The following is a 16,664-nucleotide window of genomic DNA, read 5'->3' as shown; positions in this document are numbered from 1 at the left end:
AGACGAGAGCTTGATCCACATACCCAGCCCGCCCCTTTTCGGAGTGCCCCAAATGATCAAGAGCATACGCGGGGACAAGCGCGGAGACAGAGCACTTTTCCTTTTTGGCAGGCAGATCTGGGGCTTTGACCAATAGGCTAATCACTCACACCACTTTCCTTGGGATCCAGGGTCCGTGGATATTGAGTCATTCCTCTCACATATTCGAAAAATTGGAATAGCTGATTGACCTGCATGGGAGTCTACTACCTAGCAGAAATACTCGCAACAGCCTAACTCACTTGTGCAACCTTGGAGCCGGCGTTGCTCAGGCTTCAAGTTTGTCAGATAGATTTGCCAAGAATGGGATAGTCACTTGTCCAACTTAAAATTGTATCCGTCGGGCTCCCGGTCCGCGGCTGTTGTATCGTTGGGGCGTACATATTTACTGCCACGGACCGGCGGCTAGGCTTTCTGACATCTAATGTCCAAAACACTGCCGGCGCAGCTCATTGGAGCAGATAACGTGTATGCTAAACCAAGATGCAGCTGGTAGATCGCGATGTGGCAAAAGTCCCCTAGGGTTTGGATTTGACGAGCTATTTCGTTCTCACGACTGCAACTGCTATGCCGCGGCTGTCCAACTCGTGACCCTGATCAATTCAGACTTGGGCGCCTACGCGTTCCTTGCATGGTGCTTGCAAAGCCGGTTCGCCTCCCACGCGTCAGGTATGAGAGAGGTACGCGGAGAGTTAAAAGGAAAGAAACGGTCGATGAGGCATGTGTTGTTCTGACACTCACGTGATCCCAACAATCGCTCTTCTTAAACAACAAAACAATCAATCGACAGTGTCGACATTTTTGGGTCGGCCGTCCTGTTAGCATAGAATTGACCATGGCTGAACAAGGTGGCACCGAGCAAAGCAACGACATTTCCACGCCACTAGACTGGACGACCTTTGCCAACACTATCGATGGCAAGCAAGTACAAACGGCCAGGTCCAGACACAGCATCAACCCTGCCAATGGCGAATCTGGTCCAGACGTGCCAATGTCAACGCCAGAGGACGTCGAAAATGCCATGACTGCGGCACAAAAGGGCTTTAATGTCTGGTCAAATGTCCCTTGGGACCAGCGCAAGAAGGCTGTGCTCGCATTTGCAAACGGAATTAGGCAAGAAAAGGACAATTTCGTCAAAATGCTCACGCGTGAACAAGGCAAGCCTCTGGCATTCGCTAGAATGGAGCTTGACATGGCTGCGAGTTTCACTCAAACCGTTGCCAATCTCGTTCTGTCCGAGGAGCGCTATCAAGCTGGTGACGCTGACACCATGGTACGCTACACCCCTCTCGGGGTCTGTGTAGGAATTGTGCCGTGGAACTTTCCCATCCTGCTTGCTTGCGGAAAGTTGGCACCAGCATTGCTCACAGGCAACTCCATCATCATCAAACCATCACCGTTTACTCCTGCTGGTGGCCTCAAGCTCGTCGAGCTTGCCCAGCGCTATTTCCCTTCCGGAGTGGTGCAAAGTCTCTCTGGCGATGATAGTCTGGGGCCATTATTGACTTCTCATCCGGTACCCGCGAAGATCAGCTTTACTGGTTCCACATTCACTGGTAAGAGGGTCATGGAGTCGGCGAGCAAAACCCTAAAGAGAGTAACTCTTGAGCTGTAAGTGCATTCTCCATTTAACTTTTACGGTGTATTGGTTCGATTGATCAACGACCTGTTTTCATAGTGGCGGTAATGACCCGGCAGTTGTTCTTGACGACATTGATATCAATGCCGTTGCACCAAAAGTACGTTTTCGTCCTCAAGACATTATCGACGTCAAGCTAACACTGTCTAGATCGCTCAGTTAGCCTTCTTGAATTCTGGCCAGGTAGGAAGGCACCTTCATTCTAGCGTCACTCAAAATTAACCGTCGATTAGATCTGCTTGGCTCTGAAACGCATCTTCGTTCAGGAAAGCATTTTTGACGAGTTCCGTGATGCGCTCGTCAAAGCTACCAAAGAGTTGAGGGTATGATTGAAGTACCCCTCTTAGCTTTCCCTCGTTCGAAGGACTAATAATCACTCTTCTAGCTCGGTCCGGGCACAGACGAAGGTGTTTTCCTCGGTCCCGTTCAGAACTCTATGCAATATGAGCGTGTCAAGGGGTTCTTTAGCGACATCGAGAAAGAGAAATGGAATGTCGCGATTGGGGGTAAAATTCCTGAAGGGAAAGGCTACTTCATCACTCCCACTATAATCGACCGACCAAAGGAAGACTCAAGGATTGTCGTGGAGGAACCTTTCGGTATTGTTATCCTGTCCTCTTTGTATCCCGTTCAGCCACTAACAACTCGCTCCAATAGGACCAATCGTCCCTCTCCTGACCTTCAGCAACGATGAAGAGGCCATACAAAAGGCCAACGACACTCAGTACGGCCTCGGAGCTTCCGTATGGTCTTCGAACATCGCGCGTGCCAATGAAATAGCTCGAAAGTTGCACGCCGGCAGCGTCTGGGTGAATACCCACTTCGAACTAGACGCTCGTGTTCCCTTTGGCGGACACAAGGAGAGTGGCATTGGGGTCGAGTTCGGTATCGGTGGACTCAAGTCGTACTGCAACTCACAGACTTTGTACCTCAAGAAACCTTGAACCACTAATAGTCGTTTCTGAGATCGTAAATTAGGGACTGGTGAAAATTCCGTCGGCCAAGACAGTGAAAGATACTCCTAATGTTGATCTGCTCAAACTCCAGATGCTTGCTCTTACATCCTATCAGCAAGAGAAGGAGAGTCTCCTTAGCCTTGTCGAAAGCCTAGAAATATGGTCGATTGCGAAAGGAAAGGAAGTCTTTGAATCTATAACTCTCGAAGAAGCTGTGGGTAATTCCAAGACTGCAGGAAACCAGCTGAAACTCAGCTCGCAGCTGCACAACTGTCGCCTGGGATATCAATGAACAAGCTTCTCGAGCGAGAAGGTTAAAGATCATTTTCTATTTACATCATCACCATTCATCCTGCTCCAGTTGAACCCGAATTGGCGCCAAGGCGCCTACGTTTCTGCTTTTCAAAGACTCCAGTCGTCTTCCCCTTGAGCCGTCCAGCCCTCATAACCATGCTCAGACGTCCATCCCTAGCGGTATCATGCACATGCCATTGAGCTCCACATCTAAGCGGAAATATGAGGCCGAGGCTGCAACTAGACTCTTTCTAGTCGAGCGATGGCGGAATACTGTTCCTCTCAGAACCACCTAGTACTGGTTGTTGTGGTCATAGCACCCATTACCATAACGATCGTGTCCATCATTCTGTGCATCGTCATTATGGTCCCATTGGCCATCATCATCGTCTTGCTGGTCATGGTTTTGTCCTCCATGTTGATTGTGGTCGTGGCCTTGATCGTGGTCTTGATCATGATCGTATTCTGCATTCTCGTCGTTCTCTGCCATTTGATCTTGCAGGCCATCTAGTCCCGATGCATCGTGGTTATGTTCATCTTGATCCTCGTCTTGATCTTCACGTTGACCTTGATCTTGTTCTTCGTCCTGATCCTCCTCGTTGTGCTCTGGTCGATTTTCCTCGTGAACGTCTTCAAGGTAAGAAAGGAGTTTGACAATTCGATTCATGAACCCTTCGACAACTCCCCAGACATCCGGGTCTTGGAGCTTCTCGACATTATAATCCTCAATCATGTTGAATAAGGCGCTTTCGGCATCATGGGCGTGGCCTGTGATGTCCTTCTCAAGGTCATCATTCTGCCCGCCGTGTTCTTCATGCTGATTGTATTGGTCTTCATGTTCCTCGCCGTGGTCTCCGTACGTGTCGTGCTCGTCATATTCATGGTTCATATTGACGGTGGAGAAAGATAACTATAATCAAATCTTGGGCTTCCAAGTATTGAACGGTGAATATGACCAGCTATGTTTTTTGGCCGTTAAGGATGTCTTTATGAACTTTAGGAGACTGGGTGGTTTCTTTTGAAATTGTTTACAGATTATTCCAGACCTAAATATGTGTGTCACTTGTTTGCATTCCAGATTCTGTGGCAGAAAGGTATCAAGAATCTAAAAAAGGTATCTTCTAAGACCAATATTATGCCTTCTACTCCCGACCTTGCTGAGCTGTTCGGTGCACAAAACTATTGTTAGCTGCGAAAAGCAATAACTCCAGAGCTACGCCCAAGACAGGTGGTAGCTTAGGCGCACCGAGCCTGGTTGTCCCAAGTAAGTACACGCCGAATATTCATAGTCCTGACAACATAACTAGTTAGGGCGGAAAATGTAACATACTGAGCATTGCAGCGAAAGGCTAAGGCCTAAAGATCTATAGATAATATCTCAACTCTCAGAATGGAACTGTGCTCGAAGCTGCCGGCCTTATCGTGTTCCGCCTTGAGGACATTGAAATAAAGTGGGCACTCAGGCTATTTCCTACCTAGTCAATTCATTTTGAATATTGCAAAATTTAGCTTTGGGGTCCGTTGCAAGTTTTAAGGCTGCCCAAGATAGGGGCGGGCTCCTGTTTTCTTTCAGGCGCGCGGCATTAGCAAGGTAGTCGTCTTCCTACCAAACCAGCCGAACACGACTTTCACTGTCCTTGGATCCAGGATCAAAATGCACGTGTAAGATATCCTCCCCTCCGTGGGGCAAATTGGACATAGTCGAACCAAAATACACAACATCAGCACGGGACATCCTATGTTTACTTACTACCACCTCAACTTTGATCCTCAGACGCTAAAATCCTATTTTCTGGATCTCGCAGTGATATGGCTGGGCGCCTTTCGAGGCTCAGATAGTTCGCTTCTGGCCACTCTCCCAATTGTGTGTATGAATCTTCTCGATGAAATACATAAAATTTGTAATGTAAACTCAACTGGAGTACTAAATTTGGGCAAATGAATGAGCTCCCCGATTGAGACAGTATGGATTTCAGCATATGTCTAGAAGGTTATTCAGGCATGAGAAGATGGAGTACGGTCTTGGTTTATCGTATTTATTCCACCAAATATGAGAGCTGCTATTATTCGATACAGTCGTTCAACCCACCACAAGGCTAGATCTTTATTCATAAATCAATGGTCGAGCTGTCCAAGAGTATTATATACACCAGGCTACCTCTTTAAACATAATTGATCTTTCGCTCGATCTGTGGGCCGGTTAACCGCAAGGAAAGAATTGATCTAACGATTCAATCATGGCAACAACTTCTTCATGGATACCACCGACGGAGGCTTCCTCTTCCCGACAACCTGTTCGTGATCAATTCGAGATGCAACCATTCCCTCCGTCAACGTCAACTCAACCATTCCCCACCCGACCTCCACCAACTGCAGCAGCACCACAGATGGACCCAGGCCCATCATGGCCGTTATCAGGACCGCCTCCATCCGGAATGCCTCCATCAAACCCAGCGGCACCTTCAAATGAACCGCCTCTCACTAGTCGTCCACCACCAAACTCGATCGAGCCTCCAACTCAACCTCTTTCAATACGGGCCCCTCCACAACACTCGACCATGCCTCCAGGTCAAGCAGTCACCACCAATTTCAGTCAACCGCTCACAGGGCCAGCTCCCGGAGAAACACCAGCTCAAGCGGAGCAACGACGTCATCAGGAGACCTTGGCCAACAGTCAGCAGCAACATCGAGAAAATCTAGCCAACACTCAGCAATATCAGCAGCAGACTCTCGCCAATTCTCGGCAGCAACATCAGGAAACTCAGCAGAACGTCCGGAAGGGATGGGGAGTTACCACAAAAGCCACTGTGGGCGGCGCAGTCGGTGCGTCCACGGTGGGCGGCGCTTTTCTTCTCGGATCTAGATTTGTGCCTTCACCAGACGCTTCAAAAAGCAGTCCACAACCATCAGCAACGCCCAACGGTGCTGGCCCCGGCACAAACACAACCACCATGCATCCTGGAATGGCACAACCCACCCTGAATGGCCCTGCCAACACGACTGGACCGAACTACATGCAACACGCCACGCCCAACGGTGTGCCGCCAAAGAGAGATCCAAACGCTTTGAGCCCAGAGGATATCAATCGTCTTGGCAAGCCTCCGCCACCAGATATCACCGTCACTCCAACACCTCCGGCAGCGCAACCGTCACAACCCTCGCAGCCACCACAGCCACCGCAGAAGACTCCTGAAACACCGGCACAACCGCAGACGGATCCGAACAAGCGGTTCGACCCCAACGCCGCTTCACAGCCGAATGGTCCGGCAGCACCGGCAGCACCAGCGAAACGACCCAAACGATTCAGAGCCTGATTAGGATTTGGTTAGAATAGAAGTGGCGGGCATGTGGTAGCTTTATGGCATGTTATAAGACTGGGAAGGGAAAGGGGTCACTAGCTTGGCAGAAGGTTGGGGATCAACAGCTTGTCTCAGTATGGTTGCCCTATTGTTGGAGGGGAAATGTTCGCTTTTTGTCATTGCCGTAGGTCAAAATTCAATCACAATTTATACATACACAGCTTATATTTTCCGACTCAGGGTTCTCTTACAACACTCCTCTCCACAAAGAGCACTTGAATTCCAAGATTGTAAAGACACCTTGGAAGCCAGGAACCTAGAAGATGACTGGAAGCTGTGCGATCCCAATGTCCTTCGTGGGCGGCGAGTATTCCACCTCGTCGAGTGGGATCGCCAGAGTCAGATTCGGCAGCTTCTGGAACAATGTTGCTGTGGGTTGAATGTCAGCCAAGGTCACAGTGACCCGAACAGGTTGATGTGATAGTGAATCTGTCTACTAACCAAACACAATTTCTAACTCGGTCTTCGCAAGTTCCTCGGCAATGCAGCGATGCGCCCCGTATCCGAAACCAAGAGAGTCCTTGGGGTCGAATGTTCGATGGAGGTTGAACTCGTCCGGTTTAGGAAAGACGGCACTATCGCGATTCCCAGACTGGCATGCTGCTATGATGCCTTCGCCAGCTTTGATGACCTGCATTGTTCTTAGTCGGGAATGGCTTCGAGGTCATGAGGCCAGAGCCTTACCTTTCCGCCGTATGTGACATCACAAGTCGCCACGCGCCGCGTCGCCATCGCTGAACCTTGGTGGAAGCGACATAGCTCCTCCACGAACTTTCGTGCAAGGCTGGGGTCGCTCTTCAGGTCTTGCAGTTGCTTTGGGTGCTGCAGTAAAGTGACAACTCCAAGGTTGATCATGTTTACCATGGTCGCATTGCCGGCTACCAGGAGAAGGAATGCGATTTGGACGGCGTCGTCCTTCGTGATGTGGCCGGGCTTGACCTAAGATGAGGTTAGTAGTTGCGGGGGGATATGAGGATGGAAGCCAGGGTGGGCCAACCTGTTCCTTCACCAATGTGCCGATCAAGTCCTCCTCTGGATGCTGGACGCGCTTGTCTACCAATGATGCAAGATAGTCAAGAAGAACTGAGTTCGCCTGGGAGGCTTCGGTGGCGGTTGCTGAGCCATTGGAACGAATTCTATCTCTATTAACGAAAGTTCTTGGATGTGAACTGACCTGGAACTCACGCGGCTTGTTGTGTCAGGAAATCCAGATCGTGAAGAGGCACGCCAAGAATACCGTAGATGATCTGTCACTCAGCATAAATCCAAAACCTCGGCTGACTATACTCACGAATGAAGGAACTGGCAAAGAAAACTTCTCGACCAGGTCTAAAGGGGCGCCGGAGCCCTTCGCCGCAATCTGATCTAGAAGTGTATCGACGGTCTTCTGAATTTTCGGTCTCATAGCGTCGACACTGGTCTTACTGAAATATGACTCTACCATGCTTCTTTGCCTTTCATGGTCCGGTGGGTCCATATCGACAAAAGTCGGCTTATTCTTCGCCGCTTCTTTGCCTCCTGGAGTCATCTCAGGGAACCCGGCCCGCTGACGTTGCTTTGACAACCGACTGTCCGTCAGAACTTGCGTGATGTCTTTGTGATTGACGACAAGATACGGCTCGCTGCCATCCCATAGCTTGACACGTGAGATCGGTTGTTCTTCTCTCAGCTTTGCATATTCAATAGCAGGCTCTGCGCCGGAGGGACGTGCGAAGGGGAAGTCTGGCGGTGAGGTTGTCTTGACGCTCGCAGATTTGGTCGCCATGCTTGAGCTGAACGATCTAGTGCACCTGGCTGGAAGGCTTCTGAGTGTTGTTCTGGCGAGCATTGAGTGTTGTTTCATGGCGGTGCGAATGAACTTCAGTTGTTCATTGGGAAGAGAGTGTGCTACTTATACTCAAGACCACCCAGTATGAAATGGGTCTATGTACTACTCCTGAGTTGCGCTGTTACACCAATTGCCATGTTGTCATGTATTAGCAAAAGCGAGCGAATGAATGGTTGGCTATGTGGCCTGATGGAACAAATTGAATGTATGCCATCTGACTAACAACGTGGTCCACCTTCCACAACAACAATAGGTCAGAGTTCCGTACCAGGGTGATATCCATTGAATAGAACTCCGAGGAGCGAGGAGATGGAAGTACAGCGCGAGTAGAGTGGAGGGTTTGCCATCCAGGTTTCTGGGCTTTAAATGCCGCGAACCCCGAAACCCTGAACCCTGGCTTCAGGTGCGACTTGGGATGCAGAAAAACTCACTCAGAACATGCCGCAGAATACAAAAAAATGAAATAAGACCGGACCGCCCACAACTACTGGTCCGTGGAGAACGTTTTTCCATAGTGGTTGAATAAGTGCATGGGATTGTGGCTGACTCACGGTCCAATCAGCTCACAGATGATTTGTTAATAAGCAACCTCTAACTGCAGTATAGGTGTGGTTTCGCTCTGTAGTCCAACCATGGGGAACTCGCTGGCTGGACCATATACATGCTGAGTCTCCGGGCAGTTACTGGATTGGCTGCACGCGACATCCTAGCAGATACAGTAATGGATGCAGCTGTATGTCCCTGCCTGAGAGTCTGGGGTATGTAGATGGCCGTTGTGCATTTCGGGAAGAATTAGTTTTGCCGTAGTTGCCGGATCGAGGGAATTTTCAAGGAATCAACATGTCATCAACATCAATAAACGCAACAGCTCATCAACATTGATGGGAACGCTATCATCATATGGCTGGGAGAATTGCAGCGCACTAGCGAAGCAGAAGGCTACCCTAACTGGGTAGCTGGGGTTTGTGCAGAACGGATGCATGCGGTTTGAGGAGAACCAAAGGGGAACAGAGTGGATCAGGAGAGAGAAATAAAGATGAAGATATGAATAGATTTTAATCCAGCACGCGTAAGTCGTCGAGGTTGTAGCCCGAGTCATCAAATACGAATACGAGGCAGTAGTGAGAAACCTCAAACTGGAGATATATTGTTCCATTCCGGCAAAAGCTTGTTTGGAAGACGCATTCAATATAAGTTGGCAGCTGGTGTGCCCTCGACGACGAGTTTGTTGTTGGATATATATCACATATTGTGAAATGACGCAACGAACATGTTAAGAATGCCCTGAAGAAAAGGCCGAGTCAGAGTTGTGCTTGATGTGTGATTTTCGGAGTCAGCAAGTGCGACGTTAGAGCTCCGCCGTGCCGATCAGCTAAGTGCCTTTCCACACGGTAACCTCGGCCCATTGATGATGTCGCTTGTTCCTTCGGCTGTAGATATCGCTGGAGCCAATCTTGGCAGGAATCAACCTAGGGATTTATGGTCATACAGGAAGGTAGTGTATCGAGACTTCTCTGACAATGCATTGCTCTGTCGCTGCTTTTTTTCCCTCTTTCCAGTAAAGAGTGCAGACTCCCCGATCAATCCATTAAACACCCTCTACAATTATGGGCTCTCATTCCGAAATCCCAGTCATTGTTGGCGTCGGCGACTACATTAACCGTTCACTTTCTGTTTCTGATGCACATGAGCCTCTAACGCTTATCCTGAATGCCCTTCAACAGGCCTTTGATGACACAGGATTAGCTGAAGATAAAAGATTGAGCTTACAGTCTAGTATCGACAGCGTTGATGTTGTGAGAACGTGGACATGGCCGTACGATGACTTACCAGGTCTTATTGGTCAAAAACTGGGTGTAAATCCCAAGCACAAATTCTACTCTGATCATGGAGGCAACAAGCCTGCCTTATTGCTGGACGAAGCTGCCCGGAGGATTTCGAAAGGCACTACCAAGGTGGCTGTCGTGGCCGGAGGAGAGGCTTTGGCTTCCTGTAGGTCTCCAACCAGGATTGGGTTCCAAATTCGACCTGACACTTTTCTAGTGACCGCTTGTGCTCAAGCCAAAAAATTACCTCCTCCAGGGTGGACGAAGACGAAGGATGATGTTACTTCTGTCTTCTCGGCCACTGGCAGGGATCACGGTACTAGTGAGTAAATCCTAGACTAAAGTGTTTGATTCACATCCGGCTCACAACAATCAGATATTGGCGGAACCCACTCGATTGGAGACCCGATCCATATATATCCGTTGTTTGAGAACGGGTTTCGCGCCCACCGAGGGCAATCTCTAGCAGCAAATCACGACGAATCTGCTCAGCTTTATGCCGAATTCGCCGAGGTGGCAGAGAAACAGCCTCTGGCATGGAACTACGGCTCACGGAAGTCCAAGCAGGACATTGCGACCGTTTCCAAGCGAAACCGGATGATTTGTTTACCATGTACGAAGCTACTTCAAGTGCTTTATTCCAGAGGATTCTTGACTGATATTTGCTGCTTAGATCCTCTCCTGATGAATGCTTTCAATACTGTCAACCTTGCCGGAGCAGTTATCTTGACGTCGAAAAGCTATGCGCAGGAATTAGGAATACCCCCAGCAAAATGGATTTATGCGTTAGGTGGGGCCGGGACGCGAGATAGCGATGCGTGTAAGTACAACTCTCCACATAGGCAGGCCGGCAAACGCTGATCATTGTTTGCAACTCTCAGTTTGGGAACGACCAAACTACCACTCTAGTCCATCGATAGAGCGCTCAATCGACTCTGCACTTGAGGTATCCGGGGTCAGGAAAGAGGACATTGACTTATATGACTTCTACTCGTACGTCTCCTCATAACCCGTCGCGACGAATATCATTTGGAAGCACGACTCAGAGAAACTAACCAAGGACTATCTCCAGATGCTTCCCCATCGTGCCTAAAATTGCGGCATCGCATTTGCAACTACCCATTACCCAGGGCACCAAAGCTTTGACTTTGCTCGGTGGTCTCACGAGTTTCGGTGGCGCGGGCAATAACTATTCTATGCATGTGAGGTTTTCGCACCACGAACCCTCTTCTACCACTAACCTCCCTCCAGGCGATCACAGAAATGACACGGCAATTACGACAAGGCAAAGGCCGCACCGGTCTAATTCTCGCCAATGGCGGAGTAATGAGCTACCAACACGTGCTTTGCCTCTCAACCTCAGCTCGACAGGATGGATCACCATATCCCACCAAAAACCCATTGCCAGAATGGGTTACGGATCTTCCAGTTCCAACTGTGGATGCCAAGGTAGAAGGCAACGAGGAAGCAACGATTGAGGTACTGTTAACCCTTCTCACGAATAGTCAACTCCCTTGCTACAAACCACCTTAAAATATCCACTAACAAGACCGTCTCCTCAGACATACACGGTCGAATTCAAACGCGACAACACACCATTGCGGGCTTATATCATCGGTCGACTGAAGAAGAACGGCCACAGATTTGTCGCGAATCACGGTGACGAGGAGACACTACGAGAGATATCTTCGGGGTCGGAGGAGAAGATTGGGCGGACGGGCCGTGTCAAGAACGACGGGAAGAGGAATCTCTTCGTCTTCAGCAAGGTCTTTGGTGCGAAGCTGTAGATTGAGGACGAGAGCGACACTGTAGATTTTCTCGTTCAGTGATTGATCGTCGTAGAAGGCTGGTAGGGGTCGGCCTTATTCGACTCACATGCAAGTCTTGTGTCCTTACGAAGCCGTCGACGTCTAAGTATCACCAGGTCAGGATGGGTAAATGCCACCGGGCCAAAGCTGAAGATTAAATTAAGCAGATGCTACCCCACGGATACCTGAGTAGCGTGTAGCAAAGGCTGTAATTGAAGGGTGCCATTTTTCAATTTGGTCCAGCCGCAGTCGATCGTACTCTAGCGCCCTTCACGATCTCAAATGTCGTCATACATTGCATTACAACCTTCAGCCTCGTGGATACTAACCCGCACTTTGCACCAAAGCTTAATCTTAACTGCCAGCAGCCCGAGTTCGTCCAGGAAGCCCGGACGACACATGCTCGGACCTCAATGTGATTGGTTGGGGACGGACGATTGTGAGGCCGTCTCGTTGTGGCTATATGAAGATGAAGGAGACGTCAAGGTCACCTTTGAACGTGAGATTCCTACCAGGAGCTGTTAGACTATCATCATACCCCAGGCATTCAAGTGTGTTCTGTCCTTTATTTAGCTAGGTGACTTCGCTGTTCGATAAATCAATCCAAGAAGGTTTCCTTGAACGGACACAGCACGACAGCACGGCAGAACTCCAAAAGGAAAATACCACCAAAAATCCCACCGTGGCAGGCAAGATGGTGAAGATCATCGTCGGGATGATGGGCAGCAGCGTGGCAAAGGGATCGTCCTCGCTCTCCACGCCCATCCAAGTGACATCCTTCCTCAACACCGTATCCAAGCACGGCTTCGTGCACGAACTCGACACGGCACGCGTCTACAACGGCGGGCGCTCCGAGGAACTCCTCGGCGAGACGGACGCCCACAAGCGGTTCGCCATCTCGACCAAAGCACCGGCGTTCGCGGCCGGCTCGCTCGCTGAGCAAAACATCATCGCCAACTGCCGGAAGTCGCTCGCCGCGCTGAAGCAGGACAAGGTCGACATCTACTATCTCCACGGCCCGGACCGCACCGTCGCTCTCGAGGAGCAGTGTCGCGCGATCGACGGGCTGTATCGCGAGGGGCGGTTCGAGCGGTTCGGCGTGTCGAATATCTCGGACGCCGAGGTCCAAAGCATCCATGACATCTGCGTGCGTGAGGGATACGTCTTGCCCAGTGTGTACCAGGGCGGGTATAATCCGATTGGACGCGGGGCGGAGAAGACGTTGTTCCAGCTGCTCCGGAAGCTGGGGATGGCATTCTATGCGTTTTCGCCGCTCGCGGGTGGGTTGTTGGCGAAGCCATTGGCGGAGATCAGGACGCCGGCCAAGGGGTCGCGGTTCGATGAGATGAAGATCTTTGGGGACATCTACCTCACGAAGGAGATTCTGGGGGCATTGGAGATGGTGCAGAGTAGGTGTGATGTCGAGGGCGTGCCGTTGATGGAGGCGACGATGAGGTGGTTCGTGCATCATTCGCCGCTGGGGAAGGAGGATGGCGTCATCATTGGTGCGTCGACGGAGGCGCAGATTGATGCGAGTTTGAATGCTTGTGAGAAGGGCCCGTTGTCGGAGGAGATGCAGAGGAAGTGGGCGGAGCTTTGGGGTGTGTTGAGTAAGAATCCGCCGAGATATCACAGCTGATCGGACTACTTTTGGTGAGGCTACCATAATGATTCGTAATTGATCAGTTCGGGGGAACTTAAGCTGTCTATTTGATACATGCGCTGTAGTCATGTTTCTGGCATACCCAGTAAGCTCTCGGTTCAGTGTTTGAAAAGCTAATACATCCGACTTGCGTCAATATTATGCCTCCTGCTAGTGTTTCGCGGAACCAAATCACCCCATTGCCCACATAGATGGGCACAATAGCCACGTTGAGAAAACTGATATCCATTCTTCTCTGCTGGACCTGCGCTGTCATCGATACTGAGACTACCTAAAAGAAACCATGGTTCGTCGATTGAGCTATCCAACGTGACAGTATGGCCCGGTGGTTGCCCGGTAATCATCACAAACACTTTGGTGCTCAGACAGAACTTGCACTTGTGTTCCCCTCTCAATGTATCCGTCCCTCAAGAGTCTCCGTTAAGGCCGGATTGCTGATCTGAAGATATGACGGTTGCAATACCCTGTGTTGTATCGACTTGCACTGTTCCACCATCTGGCGGGGGCAGCGTAGAAGTTGGAGCAGCAGTCAACGCAAGCATATGTCGAGCAGAGGGGCTCAAAGTCGGATCAGTCGTTTCGCCTGTCTCTGGATGTGGCTGTCCAACCACTTTTCCAGTCCACAAATCCAGCAACCAATTTTTTTCAGCACGAAACCTCACCTGCCCATGTTGAGCAGCTCGTGCACTCAGCTGGGTTGACCAACTCCGTAAGATCCTCTGCTGGCGTGACATTGCTATGAGATGCTGATGCTTGGAAATGACTGCGGCACGGTCTGGAGACATATCAGCTGGAATAGAGTGTGTGTGTCGAATTGTTGTGAATATGTATTCCCACATCTTCGTCAGCCAGTTAGGGAAGTCTTTCTGCCCGTCAAATGGGACAGAGGGGTTAGCCTGTTGCCACATCAAGAAAGCGCGCTCGGCGAATCCATGAATCTTCTGCCTGGCCAAAGCATAGCAGACGTCAAATGACTTACTGGTCGATTCTTGGTGGGAGAAGATGATCCGAAGCATCAAACGATGCAGGTTCTTGACAGTATGCGTTGTCCACTTTCCATGACCAGTAGCAATGCGTTGAAAGACTTCGGGTCTGCAGCATGCTGCAGCCAGGTATTGGCTCTCCAGACGGGTCTGAATGCCGAAGTGGGGTAGGAGCACATCAAGAAAGATGCCAGGACGGCTGGTGGGTGGAAGAGGCGCAGATGGAGTTTGTGCTGCAGCTTGCGGTTCGAGTGGTTCTCCTTCTGACAGTACTCCTTGCTTTTGGGTGTCGATCGAATGACCAGAGATTCCCTCAGGCTGAGAAGACGATATCCCATGGTCTGGCTCACAGAGAACAGCAAGTCGGGGGCGTTTGCTATTTGGACCTTCATCAGGCTGCGGTACATCAGAAGGAGTGCGAGTATGGACGTTCTGACCAACTCGCTCAAATTTGTAAGCAGTAAGTTCCTGGATAGATGTTCTCAATCGAATTGCTTTCCTTGCGAGTTTTGGGCCTTCGCTCAATTGCATCGCTCTGAAAATGGGAACGGCCTCTAGTGGAAGAGGAGGCACTAGCACAATTGATTGATTAGCACCAAGGGGCACCCAAGATATCGAACCATGCTAGCAACTTACAAGTTAGACCTTGTTCCGAAGCTTGAGCTTCAGCCTGCGCATCGTACTCGAGATTTTCCATGACAAATTCAGTCCACTTGACGTGTGCCTTCGCACCTGGCCAGTGTTCGATCTCATGATAGGCGAATAGGTTCGTCACGAGGGTTTGGCCAGGCAGTGAATCTTGATCCTTGTTCTCATCCAGGAACTCATAGAAGCAACATCCCTTGTGGAAGCGATTCTCAATGTACCCAATCAATCTGTCCAGTCGGACGGTTTGGTATTGTTGTCGGGCTATCGCAAGAGGTGTTCCGGATTGAACGGCATGTTGGGGAAGCTCGATAACCCAGTCGCTTGGCTGGAGATTTCGAGGAGGGTTGAGCTGACATATCTCCTTGGACGAATACATGATTGTGAGGCATGTGGTTGCTGAGAATCTACAACCAGGGTGGAGAGAGGAGAGAATGGGTTGGCAACATGTATCTTGAGAAAGATCAGAAGTTCAAGGCAGCGAATATTGCATGCGCTGCCTCTGGAAGGCGACATCATCCACCGCCGAGAGAAATTCCTTAGACAAAGCATTCACCCAATGTTGTTGCCAGGACGAATAAGCCGCGAAAGGTGTGAATGCCCTTGATGCCATACAAACTCCTCAGGCATTGTCTAACAATCAACCGAAAGCAAATTTCATCCAATTATGCTTCAATTGATTTGCACCCCTGTCCAATGGCCACTGTTTGATCTCACAGACCCTCACGACTATATCCTTCAGCAGACCATCCATTCTCTCACCAGCACAATGAAGGTCGCTTTCTATCAGTATTCTGTCATCAGGCACAAGCTTGATGACGTTGATCACTTTGTCTGTGGACGCATGTGAGTCTGAAAAATTGATGGCCGCCGAAAATGAAAAGTAGAAGTCTGTGGGGACTTTGGGGTTGAAGAATTGTTTGAGAGCATCTGGTGGGCCAGAGTAAGAGTGCATGCATATCCTGGGAGGATATGGGAGGCGTCTCTCCATCATCTCATCCTTGCTCGGCTCAGATGATATCTTCTCAGGACGAGCATCTGGTTCAGCAGTCTTGAGCTTCTTCTGCTCTCGCTTTGACAGCTTCTCATGGCCCTTCCACATTGACTGGATGAGATCGAACACCACTCCGTGGGCTTGAACACTGTGAAGCGAGACTGCCCGGTTCATCCTTGCTGCGAGGTCTAGCTGTGCTCGCAAGATCGATTTTTGATGCTCCAGGTTGACACGAAAAGGTGTTAGTGGGCGTCCTTCGCGAGATCCGCCAGTATACTCCTCAGTTGAGCCGCCACTTTTGTCACTTCTTTCCTCTGCTGAGCCTTTTGGGACTGGTAAGTTGGGAAGACGGAAGGCACGATCGAGTCCGACTTCTCCGATTAAGGCAAGCGGGAAATCCTTGAGTCGTCGCTCAGTTTCTGCTAGATATTGGCTGAGTGGTGTTGGTGACGGCAGTGCATTGATGAAACTCGAGTCCTGTGGCTCAGGGTCTAGCACTGATCTATAATGCTTCGATGCGTCGAGCTCATCTTTCGATTCACGATCATCGTGGAGCTCGTGCGAGAACCACGGATGCCATCCAAACGCCGGCAGTACACGTCGACTTGCATCTTGTCCCTGTGAGCGCGT

The 16,664-nt window shown here is 50.1% G+C and overlaps 7 protein-coding genes across 7 annotated transcripts; 4 read left to right on the top strand and 3 right to left on the bottom strand.

Moving 5' to 3' along the window:
• Positions 1-874: 874 nt before the first annotated feature.
• On the top strand, positions 875-2,622 carry LTR84_008691 (uncharacterized protein; the record flags this gene model as incomplete). Its single annotated transcript, XM_064852236.1, has 6 exons — positions 875-1,650; positions 1,718-1,778; positions 1,829-1,861; positions 1,912-2,001; positions 2,064-2,277; positions 2,336-2,622. 6 exons carry the CDS (start codon positions 875-877, stop codon positions 2,620-2,622), a joined length of 1,461 nt encoding a protein of 486 aa, XP_064701510.1.
• A 598-nt stretch (positions 2,623-3,220) lies between these two features.
• On the bottom strand, positions 3,221-3,817 carry LTR84_008690 (uncharacterized protein; the record flags this gene model as incomplete). Its single annotated transcript, XM_064852235.1, has 1 exon — positions 3,221-3,817. The coding sequence occupies one exon, from the start codon at positions 3,815-3,817 to the stop codon at positions 3,221-3,223; it is 597 nt and encodes a 198-aa protein (XP_064701509.1).
• A 1,348-nt stretch (positions 3,818-5,165) lies between these two features.
• On the top strand, positions 5,166-6,242 carry LTR84_008689 (uncharacterized protein; the record flags this gene model as incomplete). Its single annotated transcript, XM_064852234.1, has 1 exon — positions 5,166-6,242. One exon carries the CDS (start codon positions 5,166-5,168, stop codon positions 6,240-6,242), a length of 1,077 nt encoding a protein of 358 aa, XP_064701508.1.
• Positions 6,243-6,543: 301 nt separating this feature from the next.
• Positions 6,544-8,052, bottom strand: LTR84_008688 (uncharacterized protein; the record flags this gene model as incomplete). Its single annotated transcript, XM_064852233.1, has 6 exons — positions 6,544-6,656; positions 6,729-6,918; positions 6,972-7,226; positions 7,285-7,423; positions 7,473-7,534; positions 7,579-8,052. 6 exons carry the CDS (start codon positions 8,050-8,052, stop codon positions 6,544-6,546), a joined length of 1,233 nt encoding a protein of 410 aa, XP_064701507.1.
• A 1,670-nt stretch (positions 8,053-9,722) lies between these two features.
• Positions 9,723-11,728, top strand: LTR84_008687 (uncharacterized protein; the record flags this gene model as incomplete). The annotated part of the gene is made up of 8 exons (XM_064852232.1): positions 9,723-10,107; positions 10,159-10,263; positions 10,318-10,554; positions 10,615-10,761; positions 10,823-10,934; positions 11,014-11,143; positions 11,193-11,420; positions 11,504-11,728. 8 exons carry the CDS (start codon positions 9,723-9,725, stop codon positions 11,726-11,728), a joined length of 1,569 nt encoding a protein of 522 aa, XP_064701506.1.
• Positions 11,729-12,148: 420 nt separating this feature from the next.
• On the top strand, positions 12,149-13,388 carry LTR84_008686 (uncharacterized protein; the record flags this gene model as incomplete). The annotated part of the gene is made up of 2 exons (XM_064852231.1): positions 12,149-12,248; positions 12,358-13,388. 2 exons carry the CDS (start codon positions 12,149-12,151, stop codon positions 13,386-13,388), a joined length of 1,131 nt encoding a protein of 376 aa, XP_064701505.1.
• Positions 13,389-13,819: 431 nt separating this feature from the next.
• On the bottom strand, positions 13,820-15,419 carry LTR84_008685 (uncharacterized protein; the record flags this gene model as incomplete). Its single annotated transcript, XM_064852230.1, has 2 exons — positions 13,820-14,967; positions 15,032-15,419. The coding sequence occupies 2 exons, from the start codon at positions 15,417-15,419 to the stop codon at positions 13,820-13,822; spliced, it is 1,536 nt and encodes a 511-aa protein (XP_064701504.1).
• Between the last annotated feature and the right edge of the window lie 1,245 nt (positions 15,420-16,664).

Source organism: Exophiala bonariae (genome assembly GCF_035927105.1).
Source record: "Exophiala bonariae strain CCFEE 5792 chromosome Unknown scaffold_33, whole genome shotgun sequence".
Classification (NCBI taxonomy): domain Eukaryota; kingdom Fungi; phylum Ascomycota; class Eurotiomycetes; order Chaetothyriales; family Herpotrichiellaceae; genus Exophiala; species Exophiala bonariae.
Note: the sequence above shows the minus strand (reverse complement) of the source record. Positions and strands in the feature narration are given on the sequence as shown.